This window comes from Salvelinus sp. IW2-2015, linkage group LG11 (assembly GCF_002910315.2).
Source record: "Salvelinus sp. IW2-2015 linkage group LG11, ASM291031v2, whole genome shotgun sequence".
Taxonomy (NCBI): Eukaryota; Metazoa; Chordata; class Actinopteri; order Salmoniformes; family Salmonidae; genus Salvelinus; species Salvelinus sp. IW2-2015.
This window is the reverse complement of record NC_036851.1, coordinates 24534473-24555060: the sequence shown is the minus strand read 5'-3', so window position 1 is coordinate 24555060 and position 20588 is coordinate 24534473. Positions and strand designations below refer to the sequence as shown.

Below are 20588 nucleotides of genomic sequence, written 5' to 3'. Positions count from 1 at the left end.
ATTAGGCAAATTGTCTTGCTATACTTTTGTGCTGCTGCTAATGTTGATCACTAGTAGGCCTACCGTACATATTTGTATTGATAGTTCCCTGTACTATCTCTCTCTCCAATCCAAATCCAAGCTACATTTTGTGGACCATATCAACAGTGGATTTATTAACAAAATAGAATAGCTATTCAAATATGGTTTTTGAGTAAAATATCCCTTTAAACCTCACTTCAGCGCTCTCTTTTTTTCGAGGTGGTTCCCTCGACCAGTCCTTCTTTGATTAGTCTGAGTGACAGCCAGGCAGTTAATGGCAACGGGGACACTGACAGAGTAGCGTGACGAGATTGACTCGGTGTAGCTAGCGAACCCGTTTTGTTCAAGAGATACGGCAACATTTGTCTTCTAACTATAATGCATTACTAAGTATCTCCCGGGGTATAGGCGAAACATTATCTGCAGACAGTGTGTTTGTTGCGAGAATATCGTAAGCTAACAGTTGGCTAGCTAACAACAGTGCAATGTTTTGAACGTCGATGACACCATAATTAGTTGTGCACTGCTGCATACCTTCGTTTATTGCTAGCTAATTATATAATTTAGGTAACTTAGCTACATTATACCAAAAGTATCACTTTTTAGAGATGGACAACGTTACTTCATCGTCACACCATGCATATGAATCAGAGGTAACCTAGCTAACGTTAAGTATTTTATTAGCTAGCCAGTTATCAGAATGCTAGCGCTCACTGTAACTTGTATATATTTAACTTCCTACTGTAGCTAGCAAATATTAGCTCGCTAAGTAACCATTGATAACTAGCTAGTTAACGAACTGTTTATAGCTAACTAACTAATGGTATATACGACTGACTGCTGAAAACAGGCAGTGCTTATGATCATACCGTTAGGCAGTCAGCTAGCTACCTGTCCTTGGCTTGATTAAACAACCACTGTCACGATTACAGTATAACGTTAACTAGCTAGCTATTGTTTTACGGTTCATCTTGTTTTTATGTTTGAATATAATCACACAGTCGCAACCTGTTAACGTTAGTAATATAACTTGACATATGCATGCATTTTCTCTCGTCTTTAACGTAATGACACATCTGTTATGATGAAAACACGAGGTTGCATATCTAGCTAACGTAACCTAAAAGCAGTGTTAGTTAGCTAGGCAAGGTTTGCCAATGTCAGGTAACGTTTAGCCAAGGTTAGCAGGCTAGCTACTCTATGTCCACGCCACCGTTAACTTAGTTAGCTAGCTCAGCAACAATCGCCATCTTGGCACCGCAGTTATAAGGTATTTTACTAGGTAGGTAACAAATTAGCTAGTTAGTAACTGTCCTTCTCGTGTTTTCAACTAAATCAAAACTTCAACGCTAACGTTAGCGCCCAAACGTAGTCCTGCGTGTTGGCATTTGTTGATGAATTAACTTATTTAGCGAGCTACGTTAGCTATAGCGTTACTGTAGCTAGTTAGCTTCACTTTAGCAAAATTCCTATCAAGCTTCTGTCAAATGGCACTGGTTTAAACCGAATCTCGTGTGTCATTTCAGTCGTCAGCGTGCTAGCACTTAAATGTAATTTTTATATTCCCTTTTTAGTACGTTCATATGCAACATTTTATCAATGTATTTTACAAGTGAACCACTGCTAAGAGGGCAATCATCACAACATGTTTCTTTAATTCAGAATGTCTTAGCTAGCTTTGACCTCATGCTGATGTTATTCGTGTGTTACAGGGCCAGGGGCTCAGACCACCATACAGGAGGCGGACGGTGGAGGACTTCAACAAGTTCTGCACCTTTGTGTTGGCATATGCAGGCTATATCCCATATCCCCAGGAGGTGAGTACAGGAAACCCAATCATCAGTTGGTGCATGCCTTTTATCAACAGTCCCTTGTTGTTGACAGTCTAGGTTCTTTGCTCTGAATAGTTAGGCAGAACTGTGACTGGTTATATTTTGGTGTGTGTGTGTGTAACGCATTGTATTGAGGTTAATGGCCAGACACCAGGGGTGGGACTCGGATGTTTGTGGATCATGGAGCGGCCACTGCGAGCTTTTGCTTTTTTCTCCACAACTGTTGTGTGTGTTGGTGTCCCACTGCCCTCCATTCCCCCTGTGTGTATTAACCCGCCACCCCTAACTAGTGTTGTGAATATAGATACAGTCAACATCACATTCACTTAGTCACAATGAAAGTGCCATTTTGTTTTCCTTCAGTAAGCTACAACGTTGTGGAACTCTCAGATAGAAATAGGTTATGCTGTGTCTGTCATGTAGGAGTTATGGCAGCTCTATAAAGCATTACATTTCTATCTGAAACGTTCAGCGCGTTGCATCCTCCTGAATGCAACCCTGGACATGCTGACTGTATCGAAGTTATCCCCTCCCTCCCCGGTGTGGTGTGTTGACCCTCTATTTGATCCACAGAACTGGAGGAGGCGTGGCTTCTGGCAGCTTCCTTGCTGGGCCCCGCCCCTTGTCCCTCGCTAGCCAATCTGCTGCTGTCTCTCCTGAAGGGACAAGCACCTAACACAGCCCTGCCCCCTCTCCCAGGGTAAGAGGGCCAACAAGTCTCTCCATACTCATCCCTGGCCCTGTGCTTCTTTGGCCCCTAGACCCTTTACCCTTGCCTCTGTAGTGTTCATAGTTTTGGAAGGACTGGATAGAATTAACCTAGTCCTCCAACAAGATGAATTGAGCTTCTGTTGCTGTCTAGCTAGCCCTGAGATTAGGATCCCTGATGGGGCAGAGACAACTAGGGGAAGGGGCTGGAATGGAACCAGGGCCCCCTGACCCCCTCAGCTCAGGCAAGAGGAGCAGCTCGACCCAACGCCAGCACCCTGGACCCGTTCAACCAGGGCCACTGTACCTCATCAATAGACCTGTCCTACTATGTGCTGTCTCTGTGTCTGTTTGACGCAGCCTTCAGAGTAGGGGTTGTATCTCACCTCGGCCCGGGGATGTTCATCGTTATGACCACATGTAGTGGTGTCACTGAGGCCATCTATAACATTATGGAAGTGTTGTGACTGTTGATCCCTGTTTTTAGGTCAAAATGGTCTGATTTTGTATTGGGTCAGTGTGTGAGTGGGGTGTTTGTGGCCTAAGTCAATGGATTGTGTCAATAGATTCACAACCACCTCTATTCTCCCCTGTAAAATTTTATTTTTGTGTAAACACATACAGGATTTAACCTCCATTACTCTCTCCCTCTCCAGGACTCTCCTCTGCGTAGTAGCTCCAGCCCCCCCAACAGTACAGGCAGTACAGCAGACAGTGATGGCTGGACCCCTGTCCCTGAACCCCCCTCCTCTTGCCCCCCGCGACCCCCCATACCCCCGCAGGACAAGAACAGGAAACGACCCCGTCCCACGGGAATCCACCCTGGGGCCTCACTATCCAGCCATGTTATGAAAAATGTAAATGGGGTGCTTTTGATCCACTCACACAATTTCAACCACTAATTCTAACCTTAAAACCCTTTCTCATACTCCCTAACCCTAAATTCATTCCTTTGTTCCAGCATGGCCATTTAGCGTCCTCCCTGCACCCAGATGACCGGAGGAAAGCCAACAAACTGAAGAAGAGGAGGAAGGACTGGGAGAGCCAGGCCGGCGAGCCGAGCTCTGCACAACAGGCCTACGCAATGAGCCCAGAGCCACAGTTCCCCCTGCCCCTGGAAGGACGACCAATCAAAGACGAGCCTGAGGATGACTTCTTCATCCCCCTCCACCCTTCGTCCCCTCACCGCCTGCCCAGCCCCTCTCACTTCAATAACTCCTCCCCCTGTAAGCAGGAGCACAATGAGGAGTGGGAGTGCTGGGCGGGACAGGGGCTGGTGGAGGGCATGGTGGAGAGTGTGGAGGGTTTTACTGGGAACAGGACGGTGATCCGACAGGGGAAACAGGTGGTGTTCCGAGACGAGGATGGCTCCGGAGAGGACGAGGACATCATGGTGGACTCCGGTGAGAAAACGTTCTGTAACTTTTTTGCAGCATTTACATAACTTATTGTTGTGATGACATTGCCTATTTAAAGTAGCAGTCTGACAGTTAATCCCATGTAAATGTTTTAGTGATGGAACTCTGTTTCTTACCCTCTCTCTTTCTCTCAGATGATGACTCGTGGGACCTGGTGACGTGTTTCTGTATGAAGCCGTTTGCAGGCCGGGCCATGATTGAGTGTAACCAGTGTAACACGTGGATCCACCTGTCCTGTGCTAAGATCAGGAAGTCCCACGTTCCTGAGACTTATATGTGTCAGAGCTGCAGAGACACACTGGGCCTGGCAGACACCCGCCGCTCATACCGCTCACGCATTGGCCCCCGCAGACACCTTCTTGACTGACCCCATTGCAAACCCCTTCACCCCTCTCACCTGCATTTAGACCATGCCGCATACGGTTCTAACCCCAACCCGGTCCTGTAACCCATGCCCCAGGCCAGCCCTTTCCTTTTGTCCCTGACCCCAGTCCTACCCCATGCCCCAGGTCCTTTTCCTCACCCCTATTGCGTCGACTAAGCCTATTAGCCGTCCCTCGGGGTCTTCAACACCCCCAAACTAAACCGATCCGAGTGCTATTTAAGATTTATTATAGATTTGACAGTTTCTCTCTGCTTCCTTCCGGACTCTGTGTGCGTAAGTCAATCACTGAATGTCTGTCTGTAGTACAATAGTTGACCAGTAGGGTTGGACTCCGTCGTCTAGTCTGGCTGACCGGTTAGCTCAGACTGGATAGAGACTAGCTACGCATCTCGCATGAACAGTGGAAACCTGTCTTCACTCTTAAACTGTCGGGGAGAATGACCTATAGAGCTGCCACCCAACAGTGTGCATTTTGGGACGTTGGCTTTTTGCACTTATTTCATGCGTTAAAGGGGTGTGTTGACTTGCCAACCCCTTCTCCTCCCTCAACCACCCTCTCAACTAGGTGGTTGGTACGTTTGTGTGTCTGAGGGAAGCCTTTGTCTAAAGCCTCAAGCAGAGGGTCTGTAGATAATGATGTCCAGTTCTATACTGAACAAAAATATAAATGCAACACCGAGTTAGTTCATGTAAGGAAATTTGTCAATTGAAATAAATAAATTAGGCCCTAATCTATGGATTTCACATGACTGGGAATATAGATAGGAATCTGTTGGTCACAGATACCTTTTTTTTTTTTTTTAAGTAGGGGGCGTGGATCAGAAAACCAGTTAGTATCTGTTGTGATCACCATTTGCCTCATGCAGCGCAACACATCTCCTTCGCATATAGTTGATCAGGCTGTGGATTGTGGAATGTTGTCCCACTACTATTCAATGGCTGTTCGAAGTTGCTGGATATTGGCGGGAACTGGAACGCTCTGTCGTACATGTTGATCCAGAGCATCCCAAACATGCTCAATGGGTGACATGTCTGAGTGTGCAGGCCATGGAAGAAGTGGGACATTTTCAGCTTCCAAGAATTTTGTACAGATCATGGGGCCGTGCATTATCATGCTGAAACATGAGGTGATGAATGGCACGACAATGGGCTTTGTCACGGTATCTCTGTGCATTCAAATTACCATCGATAAAATGCAATTGTTTGTTGTCCGTATTTTGTGCCTGCCCATACCATAACCCCACCGCCACCATGGGGCACTCTGTTTACAACCTTGACATCAGCAAACCGCTCGCACACACAACACCATACATGTGGTCTCCATTTGCAAGGCCTGTTGGACGTACTGCTAAATTGTCTGAAATTACATTGGAGGCGGCTTATGGCAGAGAAATTAACATTCAAATATTTGGAAACAGCTCTGGTGGACATTCCTGCAGTCAGCTTGCCAATTGCACGCTCCCTCAAAACTGCGTTGTGACAAAACGGCACATTTTAGTGGCCTTTTATTGTCCCTGGCACAAGGTGCACCTGTGTAATGATTATGCTGTTTTAATCCGCTTCTTGATATGCCACATCTGTCATGTGGATGTATTATCTTGGAAAAGGAGAAATGCTTACTAACCGGAATGTAAATAAATTTGTGGACAAAATTTGAGAGAAATATGCTTTTTGTGCGTATGGAACATTTTTGGGATCTTTTATTTCAGCTCATGAAACATAGGACCAACATTTCACATGTTGCACTTATATTTTTGTTCAGTACAGATAAACGGAACGCGTTCAACTCTTTCTTTCAATAGACAGAGCTTGAAATGGTGCTCTAGACCACCAAGGAATTATCCCATACTACAAAGATGTAAAAGAGGCATCACTTGATGCGTTTCATATCAACACTTCTCCATCAAGTGAATGCTGGCCATAGACAACCTACAGCCGTGGCCAAAAGTTTTGAGAATGACACAAATATTAATTTCCACAAAGTTTGCTGCTTCAGAGTCTTTAGATATTTTTGTCAGATGTTACTATGGAATACTGAAGTGTAATTACAAGCATTTCATACGTGTCAAAGGCTTTTATTGACAATTACATGAAGTTGATGCAAAGAGTCAATATTTGCAGTGTTGACGCTTCTTTTTCAAGACCTCTGCAATCCGCCCTGCATGCTGTCAATTAACTTCTGGGCCACATCCTGACTGATGGCAGCCCATTCTTGCATAATCAATGCTTGGAGTTTGTCGATGTTTTGTTCCCTGAGCTACTTAGTTATCACTTTTGCCTTATGGCAAGATGCTCCATCATGCTGGAAAAGGCAGTGTTCGTCACCAAACTGCTCCTGGATGGTTGGGAGAAGTTGCTCTCGGAGGATGTGTTGGTACTATTCTTTATTCATGGCTGTGTTCTTAGGCAAAATTGTGAGTGAGCCCACTCCCTTGGCTGAGAAGCAACCCCACACATGARTGGTCTCAGGATGCTTTACTGTTGGCATGACACAGGACTGATGRTAGAGCTCACCTTGTCTTCTCCGGACAAGCTTWTTTCCGGATTGCCCAAACAATCGGAAAGGGGATTCATCAGAGAAAATGACTTTTCCCCAGTCCTCAGCAGTCCAATCCCTGTACCTTTTGCAGAATATCAGTCTGTCCCTGATGTTTTCCCTGGAGAGAAGTGGCTTCTTTGCTGCTCTTCTTGACACCAGGCCATCCTCCAAAAGTCTTCGCCTCACTGTGCGTGCAGATGCACTCACACCTGCCTGCTGCCATTCCTGAGCAAGCTCTGTACTGGTGGTGCCCCGATCCTGCAGCTGAATCAACTTTAGGAGACGGTCCTGGCACTTGCTGGACTTTCTTGGGTGCCCTGAAGCCTTCACAACAATTGAACCGCTCTCCTTGAAGTTCTTGACGATCTGATAAATGGTTGATTTAGGTGCAATCTTACTTGCAGCAATATCCTTGCCTGTGAAGCCCTTTTTGTGCAAAGCAATGATGGCACGTGTTTCCTTGCAGGTAACCATGGTTGACAGAGGAAGAACAATGATTCCAAGCACCATCCTCCTTTTGAAGCTTCCAGTCTGTTATTCGAACTCAATCAGCATGACAGTGATCTCCAGCCTTGTCCTCGTCAACACTCACACCTGTGTTAATGAGAGAATCACTGACATGATGTCAGCTGGTCCTTTGTGGCAGGGCTGAAATGCTGTGGAAATGTTTTTTGGGGATTCAGTTCATTTTCATAGCAAAGAGGGATTTTGCAATTCATCTGATCACTCTTCATAACATTCTGGAGTATATGCAAATTGCCATCATTCAAACTGAGGCAGCAGACTTTGTGAAAGTTAATATTTGTGTCATTCTCAACTTTTGGCCACGACTGTACATACACACATACACTGAGTGTACAAAACCACTCTTTCCATGACAGACTAGGGAGAATCCAGTTGAAAGCTATGATCCCTTATAGATGTCGCCTGTTAAAACCCACTTCAACCTGTGTTGATGAAGAGACAGATTAAAGATGAATCTTTAAGCCTTGAGACATGGATTGTGTATGTGTGCCATTCAGAGGGTGGGGACAAAATATTTAAGTGCCTTTGAACTGGGTATGGTAGTAAGTGCCAGGTGCACCAGTTTGAGTGTGTCAAGAACTGCCATCCAGCCAACTTGTCACAACTGTGGGAAGCATTGGCGTCAACATGGGCCAGCATCCCTGTGGAACGCTTTCGACACCTTGTTGAGTCCATGGCCCGGACAATTTTTTTGTATTTATTTTATTTAACTAGGCAAGTCAGTTAAGAACAAATTCTCATTTACAATGACTGCCTACCCCGGCCAAACCCTAACCCGGACGACACTGGTCCAATTGTGTGCTGACCTATGGGACTCCCAATCATGGCCAGTTGTGATACAGCCTGGAATTGAACCAGGGTCTGTAGTGACACCTCTAGCACTGAGATGCAGTGATTTAGACCGCTGCGCCACTCGGGAGCTGCCGATTGAGGTTGTTCATAGGGCAAAAGGGTGGGGTGCAACTCAATATTAGGAATGTGTGCCTAATGTTTTGTACACCGTGTATATATGACGTAATTTCTGGTCCCTTTTTCTGTTCATAGGTTGCACCTCTGTCACTCGGTTGTCATGCCATTGTTATGAACGTTCTAAAGCCGCCCTCTGCTGGCGGCGCCATAGTGGTGATAAACCCAATCATTATGCACTAGGCCAACTATTTTGCCTAAATGACACTAGCGCCTGGGAAAAGAAGTTGATATTTCTAAAGTAGTCAGATATTTAGAAGGAAATATTGTCATGTCATCAAATTTACTTTAGATAGATGGAAATGTTGTCATTAGCTAGCAAAGTTTGTCAAAAATAGCTAGCAATTCTAGCGTTAGCTAGCTAACGTTAAATTCCGGTGGCCTCCCCTCAATTTTAGCTAGCTAGCTAACGTTGTACCGCATCTAAAGTCAATCTGGCGACATCAGACTGATGGCAAGGGCGTTTCTACTAATTATTTGCCTCCATTTGAATGTCATTGTATTTCCAAGCCACTGTATTGATTTTTTGATTAAATCATCAGCACTCTTTGACGATGCATCGAGTAGAGTGCTCAGTCGGGCTTCAGTCTGAAACGAACGTTCAAAACAACATTGTGACGAAACATCGAATAGATTATTAGATTAGTTAGTTATTTTTCCTAGACCAGGGGCTGTACCTGCCGCCGTCCTCTTCAATCAAAGCTTTTATCATCAGTTAGAACATTGAAGAACAACTATTTGTGGAAATTATTTCCCTGTTTAAAAACGTTCCAGGCTGTTTCCAGAAGCCATTTCAGTTTTTTCATCTTCTACATTTTATGAAGAGTGCAGATTATTTTTCCACAGTAGAGCCAGGTAACTGTTTGAAACAATCAATCATTGAATTAAGCTCCACTCACAAACACCACCATGTCGGGAACAGTTTAATGGTCCTGAACAGACCCCAGTGGGTTAATGGGTACACATTGATGTGGCTTTGAAGAGAGCCCTGGGTGGAGACGGGTTTTGGTGGGTGAAGAAAATGCATTAACGTGTGTGGTGAGCGAAAGCGCATACGCAGCCATGTAAAGTGATGTCATTGGTCCGGTCCAGAAACAAGCCCCTATCCCCAGGCACTTCATGTAAAGTGCCCTTGGGAACAGGGGTCAGAGGTTGTTTCTGGACAGCCATTGTCTCTGCCCCTTGGTTCTCAGTCCCCTCAGGTTAGTCCTATAGGTTAGAGAGCAATAGGGCCAATGTAGGATTTAGTCAGCCATCAATCAATGCATTATCAAAACCATTGCGCAAGTGTCTTAGGGCTCTATATATGGGGTGTGTTTGGCTTCCTGAGCTTTTCCTGACCATGTGACCCAACCACAAAACAAGTTTTATAGGCTATAACGAGGACCCAGAGTTTTTCATGGTCAGGACAACTCCTGACCCTACACGTCTCCTGGTGTACTCATTTGCACAAATCAGTATTTAATCTCTCACCTGATCACTACCAGGCTCGCCAGGGTTTGATAATGATCACTACCAGGCTCGCCAGGGTTTGATAATGATCACTACCAGGCTCGCTGGGGTTTTATAATGTATTTTGGCGTTTCTGGAGAAGTGTCCTTCAAGCTGTTTGCATTTTGACCGTGTTCGGAATTTAAGCTTTTTCAAACATTCATGTTTTCACCAGTTGTCAAGTCTAAGCTTGCTGATGTGTACATATTGTTGTTTCTGTCGACATCATATATATAGTGCCTTCAGAATGTATTCATACCCCTTGACGTATTCCACATTTTTGTTGTTACAGCCTGAATTGAAAATGTATTACATTTTTTTTCTCACCCTTCTACACACAATACCCCATAATGACAAAGTGAAAACATGTTTTTAGACATTTTTGCTCAGTTACTGAAAATGACATTTCATTTACTTACATAAGTATTCATACTCCTGAGTCAATACTTTGTAGAAGCATCTTTGGCAGCGATTACAGCTGAGAGTATTTCTGGGTAAGTCTCTAAGAGCTTTCCACACCTGGATTGTGCAAAATTTGCCCATATTCTTCAAGATCTGTCAAATTGGTAGTTGAGCACTGCTAGACAACAATGTTCAAGTCTTGCCATAGGTGTTCAAGTTAAAATTGTATCTCGGCCACTCAACATTCACTGTTGGCAAGGAACTTCAGTGTAGATTGGGCTTTGTGTTTTAAGTTATTGTCCTGCTGAAAGGTGAATTAATTTACCAGTGTCTGGTGGAAAGCAGACAACCAGGTTTTCCTCTAGGAGTTTGCCTATGCTTTGCTCTATTTTGTTTTATTTTTCTATCCTGAAAAACTCCCCAGTCCTTAATGATTACAAGCATACCCATAACATGATGCAGCCACCACTATGCTTTAACATATGCAGAGTGGTACTCTGTAATGTGTTGTATTGGTTTTGCCCCAAACTTAACACTTTGTATTCAGGACAAAAATGTAATTGCTTTGCCACATTTTCTGCAATATTACTTTGGTGCCTTGTTGTGAACAGGATGCATGTTTTTGAATATTTGTATGCTGTACAGGCTTCTTTCTTTTCACTCTGTCAATTAGGTTAGTATTGTGGAGTAACTATCAACAATGTTGTTGATCCATCCTCAGTTTTCTCTTATCACAGCTATTAAACTCAGTAACTGTTTTAGTTACTATTGGACTCACGGTCAAATTCCTGAGCGGTTTCCTTCCTCAACTTAGTTCGGAAGGACACCTCTGTTTCTAGTGACTGGGTGTATTGATATGCCATCCAAAGTGTAATTTAATAACTTCACCATGATCAAAGGGATATTCAATGTCTGTCTTTTCTTTTTTTGCCATCTACCGATAGGTGCCCTTTTGCACGGCATTTTAAAATATCCCTGGTCTTTTTTGTTATGTGTTTTGAAATTCACTTTGAGGGACCTTACAATTATCTGTATGTGTGGGGTACAGAGATGAGGTTGTCATTCAAAAATTGTTAAACACTATTATTGCACACAGAGTCCATGCAACTTATTGTGACTTGTTAAACAAATGTTTACTCTAACTTATTTAGGCTTGCCATAACAAGGGGTTGAATACTTAATGACTCAAGACATTTCAGCTTTTCATTTTTAATGAATTGGTAACATTTTCTAAACTATTCCACTTTAACATTATGGGGGCGGGGGTGTACCAGTGACAACATATCTAAATGTAATCTATTTTAAATCCAAAATGTGGAAAAAGGTCAAGGGGTGTGAATACTTTCTGAAGGCACTGTAAGCCATAGATCGATGTCACTGTCTGACTGACTGATGTTAGACATACACCTATTGAATGCTTGTCTGGGCTTTCTAGCAAGCAAGAGCAATGGGTTGGTTAGTTATTACTAACTACGGTTAATAAGATGAATATGGGTTACTGATAAGTCAGTAATACTAGAACAATTTCTTTCTTTAAAAAATATATTTAGGGAAGTTAGAACGCTAATTCATTGATCCCGCTTTGTGAAAACCCCTTACTGAGAATGTGATGTCTGGTGCAAACTGTTTCTGTGAAACTCTGTATTGTAAATAAAGATTTAATGAAGATTTTAACCTCACCTTTCTAGGTCTCCTCATTGTTCCTGTACTTGACCACTATCCTGGGTGCGAGTCAGTTTCTGCTGTCTTGCCAACTCCTTTTGGAATTGGCATGCCAAACAAGTGTTTGGCTTGACAATAATGGAGTAGGCAAAAGCATGAACAGTTCTGGGACCAAGCTCTGACATCACTAATGTAGCTCTTGTTTTTAAACAAATACGCGAGTCAGTGGCTCATCTTTTTATTTATTGTAATATCTTTACATTACTACATAGTCCACTAGCTCCACACACATCAATTTTAGACAGTTTGGGTCATGGCCAGGGCAGGAATGTAACAGTGGAGAGTAGTCTCTCTGTTGACCACAGGGTGGTGCCAGAGTGGCTGAAAGAACAGTGATGAGTGGGTGACTAGTGGCAGGGCCGACTAACATGGAGGCTAACCGCACGCGAAGGGGACATGATGAGCAAACATCCTTAATGGAGGCAGCAATGTGTTTAGTGTCTCAAATGGGGTGAATGTTTGCTTGTTCTTGCCTCATTCTGTAAAGGGTGTTTGAGTTAGTCAACCTCATTCACAAATGAGGTTCACAAAATCTTAACTGGTAAGAAGAGACAGACAAGTACAGTTACTAACAATCCGATAACCTGACTCTGCTCTAGGGCAAAACACCTGAGGGGGTAGGTCCCTTTCTGCTCAAATACATGACATAGAATAGATCCCGTGTGCTGACTACACAGACCTGTACATGGGGTTTCAGCACTGTAGGATAGGGGACAGCATACAGTGGAAATGGAACAGAACTGTGTTGACAGAACTCCAGTTTCCACCACTGAAAAAACACTATTTTAACCTTTGCCTATACATTGACAAAAATGCATACAGTACATTTACTGATTTGAGTTCAACTATGTCACTCATCAATAGCCTATACAGTATATTGCCTTCACAGAGAGAGACAGAAAGGACCAACACTGTCAGTCAATGTTAAGTAGAACAGTGTCTGTTTGGTCTATCTACAGTATTACAAACAGCTATATAAACAAGACAACAGGGACAAACAATATTACCATGGAAACTAAAGGTATGGCACATAACAAAGGACTGACAAATAATTAGAATACTCTTCATCACCATCATAATTTTGATGATCTGATCTGACCAGGTCTTAACAAATAAATGTATACATAAAAGTACAATAGTCCCACTGCATCCCACTTGCATGTTTCCATTGACAGTGACAGATGTACATACAGATGCTTTCTCATAAATGTTATATAAATAATGTATATACACCATGATGTATACAGTGCATTCGGAAAGTATTCAGACCGCTTGACTTTTTCCACATTTGGTTACGTTACAGCCTTATTCTAAAACTGATTCAATCATTTTTTCCCCCATCAATCTACACACAAAAACCCATAATGACAAAGCAAAAACAGGTTTTTAGACATTTTAGCACATTTCTAAGAATTTACATAATTATTTAGACCCTTTACTAAGCTTTGGCAGCGATTACAGCCTAGAGTCTTCTTGGGTATGACGGTACAAGCTTGGCACACCTGTATTTGGGGAGTTTCTCCCATTCTTCTCTGCAGATCTCAAGCGCTGTCAGGTTGGATGGGGAGCGTTGCTGCACAGCTATTTTCAGGTCTCTCCAGAGATGTTCGATTGGAGCCACTCCTCCGAAGCCACTCCTGCGTTGTCTTGGCTGTGTGCTTAGGGTTGTTGTCCTGTTGGAAGGTGAACCTTCGCCCCAGTCTGAGGTCCTGAGTGCTCTGGAGCAGGTTTTCATCAAGGATCTCTCTGTACTTTGCTCCGTTTGTCTTTGCCTCAATCCTTACTAGTCTCCCAGTCCCCACGCTGTCATCACTATGCTTCACTGTAGGGATGGTGCCAGGTTTCCTCCAAACGTGATGCTTGGCATTCAGGCCAAAGAGTTCAGTCTTGGTTTCATCAGACCAGACAATCTTGTTTCTCATGGTCTGAGAGTATTTAAGTGCCTTTTAGCAAACTCCAAGCGGGCTGTCATGTGCCTTTTACTGAAGAGTGGCTTCCGCCTGGCCACTACCATAAAGGCCTGATTGGAGTGCTGCAGAGATGGTTGTCCTTCTGGAAGGTTCTCACATCTCCACAGAGGAACTGTAGAGCTCTGTCAGAGTGACCATCAGGTTCTTGGTCACCTCCCTGACCTAGGCCCTTCTACCCGATTGCTCAGTTTGGCCACGGGGCCAGCTCTAGGAAGAGTTTTGGTGGTTCCAAACTTCTTCCATTTAAGAATGATGAAGGTCCACTGTGTTCTTGGGGACCAGAAATGTTTTGGTACCCTTCCCCAGATCTGTGCCTCGACACAATCCTGTTGTGAGCTCTATGGACAATTCCTTCAACCTCATGGCTTGTTTTTTGCTCTGACATGCACTGTCAACTGTGGGACCTTATATAGACAGGTGTGGGCCTTTCAAAATCATGTTAATTAATTGGATTTACCACAGGTGGACTCCAATCAAGTTGTAGAAACATCTCAAGCATGATCAATGGAAACAGGATGCACCTGAGCCCAATTTCGAGTCTCATAGCCAAGGGTCTGAATACTTATGTAAATAAGGTATTTCTGTTTTTTATTTTTAATACATTTGCAAACATTTCTAAAAACCTGTTTTCACTTTGTAATTATGGGGTATTGTGTGTAGATTGCTGAGGATCTTTATTTATTTAATACATTTTAGAATAAGGCTGTAACGTAACAAAATGTGGAAAATACTGAATACTTTCCGAAGGCACTGAATGACATCATTGGACTTTCTCTCTACTCTTCACTGTTGCTCAGGCAGTGCTTCCCCAGCATCCATCTCAATCATATCAACTCAAACCAGCCTACCAGGGCTCCAATCACACATTGGCTACTGGGGGTGCCTTAAAAATAGACGAGTGTTAATATTCTCAGAATTCTTTTCAACCCTTATGGGTGTGCCCTTATGTGTTATTAGAATGACTGGCACCCAGATAATTAGACCCTGCCCCACACAACAACAGCAGCAGACACATCGCTTCCAAGGCATAATAATAATATGTAAATTATTAACAAAACAATAATTTTTTTTGCCTTCAAGTGGGTGTCAATATAGTGGTACTAATGAACACGTTTTCATGCATAGTTCTGTTCTAACCGTAACGCATGAGTTAGTAGTGTAAAACATGAGTACAACTAGTATAGTACAGTGGTATATTAGTTATACAATATTAAATTAGAGTTAGATGCACTATTGTAAAGTGGTTGTTCCACTGGATATCATAAGGTGAATGCACCAATTTGTAAGTCGCTCTGGATAAGAGCGTCTGCTAAATGACTTAAATGTAATGTAAATGTTAACTGTAGCAGACTTCACTGATATGTACACCGTGAGTCATATTGCACCTTTCTGAGGAGATGAGGGAGGGAGATTTCAGTACATTTTACACGCACACATAGACACAGACACACACACAGTGGAAACTACAATGGCTAAAACAGAGGAATCTAGTGGGTTTTGAGAGCGGAGAGAGAAGAGGAACTCATGTCTGAATTCATAAATGTGATGTGTAAAGAGAGAATTTCTATTCACTTTGTTTGTCTCTCGACCTCTGTTTGTCAGTCCTTCTGTCAATGTCTGTCTGTCTGCATCTGTCTGTCTCCACTTGCCCCTTGTTGCTCCCATAACAGAGGGTTCCTACGCCTCAGCATCGATTCTGTGAGCTGAGAAATACAGGGAAAATGTAGTTTAGTGTAGTACTTTTGTAATTAATCTGCAATTTCAATGTAATGGAGTTGAGCATTTTTTTGTTGTAAACAGGTTATGATATGGTTGTGGTTACAGTAGCAGTGGTTATACAGTGGTTGTGTTGTGGTTGTATACTTACACTGCTTAGGTATCCGTAGAGCCTCAGTGTCTGCTGAGAGGACTTGGTGCATCACCCCCCTGAACTGATACAGCAGCTTCAGACTCTTATCCTCTCCTACACACGGGTCATAGAAACCTGGCAACCCCGCCTATATATATATATATAAGGAGAGGGGGGGGGGGGGGGGCGCTGGTTACACACACACAGATCATATAAAAATTCCACACACACACACACACACACCCTTACCTCTGTCTCTTATACACATCTAGATGTGTATAAGAGACAGCACACACACACACACACCCTTACCTTTGATGCCTCAGTGAGTATGAGTTTGGAGTCCTTGACCAGACACTGCAGAGGGACAGTAACGTCTATAACCTGAGCTCTCTCTTGGCGCGCGCTGTTGTCTGTCACAAACTTTCCATACCACGCATTCAGGATAATCAGACCTGGAACAGGAGGAGGGAAACACACACACACAGCTGAGTCAGAATTATTGAAAAGACAACGCACAGAATAAACAGTGTTGAGTCAAGACATAGGTCAAGAGCGTTTGTGGGCGTGCATACGTGTGAGTGTGCTTACTCACCCATCTTAGACTCCTCTCCCTCGATGATTCTCCTCACAGACTCCTGCATCAGCAGAACCTGTCAGGGAGAAAGAAGGAAAGAAGGAAAGAAAGAGAAAGGGGTTGAACATACAATGATCTCAATGATCATCAATGAGCATAAAGTAAATATGCTGTGTGTCTGTTGTTTACGTACCACCATAGTCAGAGGCTGGCACTAAGACAGCATTGAAGGAGCTGTATTCCGCCATAAGCAAACAAGAAAACGCTCACTCAGAGGCGGCGCTCCTAGAAGCCAGGACTTTAATGCAGGGAAACTTACATTTGTTTTACCACATTTCCATCAGCATGTTAAATATGTAACTACAGGATAAAAAACTCGGAACCACCTTTACTCCACACACAGAGACGCATACAAAGCTCTCCCTCCACCATTTGGCAAATCTGACCATAATTCTATCCTCCTGATTCCTGCTTACAAGCAAAAATTAAAGCAGGAAGCACCAGTGACTAGATCAATAAAAAAGTGGTCAGATGAAGCAGATGCTAAGGTACAGGACTGTTTTGCTAGCACAGACTGGAATATGTTCCGGGATTCCTCCAATGGCATTGAGGAGTACATCACATCAGTCACTGGCTTCATCAATAAGTGCATCGATGACGTCGTCCCCACAGTGACCGTACGTACATACCCCAACCAGAATCCATGGATTACAGGCAACATCCGCACTGAGCTAAAGGCTCGAGCTGCCGCTTCAAGGAGCTGGACTCTAACCCGGAAGCTTATAAGAAATCCCGCTATGCCCTCCGACGAACCATTGAACAGGCGAAGCGTCAATACAGGACTAAGATCGCATCGTACTACACCGGCTCTGACTGTGGCATGGCTTGCAAACCATTACAGACTACAAAGGGAAGCACAGCCAAGAGCTTCCCAGTGACACTAGCCTACCGGACGAACTAAACTACTTCTATGCTCGCTTCAAGGCAAATAACACTGAAACATGCATGAGAGCACAAGCTGTTCTGGAAGACTGTGCGATTACGTACTCCGCAGCCAATGTGAGTAAGTTCTTAAAATAGGTAAAAATTCACAAGGCCGCAGGGCCAGACGAATTACCAGGATGTGTACTGCGAGCATGTGCTGACCAACTGGCAAGTGTCTTCACTGACATTTTCAACCTCTCCCTGTCCGAGTCTGGAATACCAACATGTTTTAAGCAGACCACCATAGTGCCTGTGCCCAAAGACACTAAGGTAACCTGCCTAAATGACTACCGACACGTAGCACTCACGTCTGTAGCCATGAAGTGCTTCGAAAGACTGGTCATGGCTCACATCATTTGCATACCGCCCCAACAGATCCACAGATGATGCAATCTCTATTGCACTCCACACTGCCCTTTCCCACCTGGACAAAAGGAACACCTATGTGAGAATGCTATTCATTGACTACAGCTCAGCGTTCAACACCATAGTGCCCTCAAAGCTCATCAATAAGCTAAGGACTCTGGGACTAAACACCTCCCTCTGCAACTGGATCCTGGACTTCCTGACGGGCCGCCCCCAGGTGGTAAGGGTAGGTAACAACACATCCGCCACGCTGATCCTCAACACAGTGGCCCCTCAGGGGTGCGTGCTCAGTCCCCTCCTGTACTCCCTGTTCACTCATGACTGCACGGCCAGACACGACTCCAACACCATCATTAAGTTTGCTGAAAACAAAACAGTGGTAGGCCTGATCACAGACAACGACGAGACAGCCTATAGGGAGGCGGTCAGAGACCTGGCCGTGTGGTGCCAGGACAACAACCTCAACCCTCAACATGATCAAGACAAAGGAGATGAAGTGGACTACAGGAAAAAAGAGGACTGAGTACGCCCCCACTCTCATCGACAGGGCTGCAGTGGAGCAGGTTGAGAGCCAAGTTCCTTGGTGTCCACATCACCAACAAACTAACATTGTCCAAGCACAACAAGACAGTCGTGAAGAGGGCACGACAAAACCTATTCCCCCTCAGGAGACTGAAAAGATTTGGCATGGGTCCTCAAATCCTCAAAAGGTTCTACAGTTGCACCATCGAGAGCATCCTGACTGGTGCATCACTGCCTGGTATGGCAACTGCTCGGCCTCCGACCGCAAGGTACTACAGAAGGTAGTGCGTATGCCCAGTATATCACTGGGGCCAAGCTTCCTGCCATCCAGGACCTCTATACCAGGCAGTGTCAGAGGAAGGCCCTAACAGTCAAAGACTACAGCCACCATAGTCATAGACTGTTCCCTCTGCTACCGCACGGAAAGCGGTACCGGAGCGCCAAGTCTAGGTCAAAAAGGCTTCTTAACAGCTTCTATCCCCTAGCCATAAGACTCTTTAACAGTTAATCAAATGGCTACCCTGACTAATTGGGGCAGCAGGTAGCCTAGTGGTTAGAGCGTTGGACTAGTAACCGAAAGGTTGCAAGATCGAATCCCCGAGCTGACAAGGTAAAAATCTGTCGTTCTGCCCCATAACAAGGCAGTTAACCCACTGTTCCTAGGCTGTCATTGAAAATAAGAATTTTATAGCTACTGTTTTTTATAGCTACTGTTTACAGGCCTCCTGGGCCATATACAGCGTTCCTCACTGAGTTCCCTGAATTCCTATCGGACCTTGTAGTCATAGCAGATAATATTCTAATTTTTGGTGATTTTAATATTCACATGGAAAAGTCCACAGACCCACTCCAAAAGGCTTTCGGAGCCATCATCGACTCAGTGGGTTTGGTCCAACATGTCTCTGGAGCTACTCACTGCCACAGTCATACTCTGGACCTAGTTTTGTCACATGGAATAAATGTTGTAGATCTTCATGTTTTTCCTCATAATCCTGGACTATCGGACCACCATTTTTTTACGCTTGGAATCGCAACAAATAATCTGCTCAGACCCCAACCAAGGAGCATCAAAAGTCGTGCTATAAATTCTCAGACAACACAAATATTCCTTGATGCCCTTCCAGACTCCCTCTGCCTACCCAAGGACGTCAGAGAACAAAAATCTGTTAACCACCTAACTGAGGAACTCAATTTAACCTTGCGCAATACCCTAGATGCAATTGCACCCCTAAAAACTAAAAACATAGCTCCCTGGTATACAGAAAATACCTGAGCTCTGAAGCAAGCTTCCAGAAAATTGGAACGGAAATGGCCCCACACCAAACTGGAAGTCTTCCGACTAGCTTGGAAAGACAGTACCGTGCAGTATCGAAGAGCCCTCACTGCTGCTCGATCATCCTATTTTTCCAACTTAATTGAGGAAAATAAGAACAATCCGAAATGTATTTTTGATACTGTCGCAAAGCTAACTAAAAAGCAGCATTCCCCAAGTGAGGATGGCTTTCACTTCAGCAGTAATAAATTCATGAACTTCTTTGAGGAAAAGATCATGATCATTAGAAAGCAAATTACGGACTCCTCTTTAAATCTGCGTATTCCTCCAAAGCTCAGCCTGCCTGCGCCGTTCCCCTCTCTCCACTGGATTCTCATGCCTCTAAGCCTTATCTACCAGGCGGCTGAGTCACTGGCTTACTGGTGCTCTTTCATGCCGTCCCTCAGGAGGTGCGTCCTTTGCATGGGTTGATCCGGCACTGACTCTTCCTGTCTGGGTTGGACGCCCCCCCTTGGGTTGTGCCGTGGCGGAGATCTTGTGGGCTATTTACTCGGCCATTGTCTCAGGATATGGCAGTTGGTGGTTGAAATATCCCTTCTAGTGGTGTGGGGCTCAGGCTTTGCAAAGTGGGTGGGTAGGTTTATCATCTTCCTCGTAATTGAGCCCTGTACGGCGGGTACTCAACCGGAATGGACCGCAAGTGTCTCTTGACCCCTCCACTGTCTCAAAGCCTCCAGTATTAATATGACTGCAGTAGTATTAATCGTGTCTGACACGGGGCTAGGCTCAGTTGTGCTATATTTCTGGATGAAAATTGCTTCCTGTCTTTATCCGGGTCGCGATGAATCTTAAGTATGCCTCTCCTAATTCTCTCTTTCTTTCTCTCTCTCGAGGACCTGACCCTAGGACCATGCCGCAGGACTTATACCTGGCATGATGACTCCTGCTTTCCCCAGTCCACCTGGGCCGTGCTGCTGCTCCAGTTTCTAACTGTTCTGCCTGCGGCTATGGAAACCCTGAACCTGTTCACCGGACGCT

At 44.4% G+C, this 20588-nt stretch overlaps 2 protein-coding genes across 2 annotated transcripts in view; one reads left to right on the top strand and one right to left on the bottom strand.

Moving 5' to 3' along the window:
- Positions 1-254: 254 nt before the first annotated feature.
- phf13 (PHD finger protein 13) lies at positions 255-11961 on the top strand. Its single transcript, XM_023996503.2, has 5 exons — positions 255-674; positions 1734-1838; positions 3218-3418; positions 3523-3964; positions 4114-11961. The coding sequence occupies exons 1-5, from the start codon at positions 630-632 to the stop codon at positions 4344-4346; spliced, it is 1026 nt and encodes a 341-aa protein (XP_023852271.1). The 5' UTR covers positions 255-629; the 3' UTR covers positions 4347-11961.
- A 470-nt stretch (positions 11962-12431) lies between these two features.
- The window catches only part of dnajc11b (DnaJ (Hsp40) homolog, subfamily C, member 11b), a 24153-nt gene continuing 15996 nt past the window's right edge, over positions 12432-20588 (bottom strand). The window contains 4 exon segments of the mRNA XM_023996502.2: positions 12432-15682; positions 15847-15976; positions 16141-16283; positions 16424-16481. Coding sequence (XP_023852270.2) covers positions 15657-15682; positions 15847-15976; positions 16141-16283; positions 16424-16481 — 357 coding nt within the window. The 3' untranslated portion in view covers positions 12432-15656.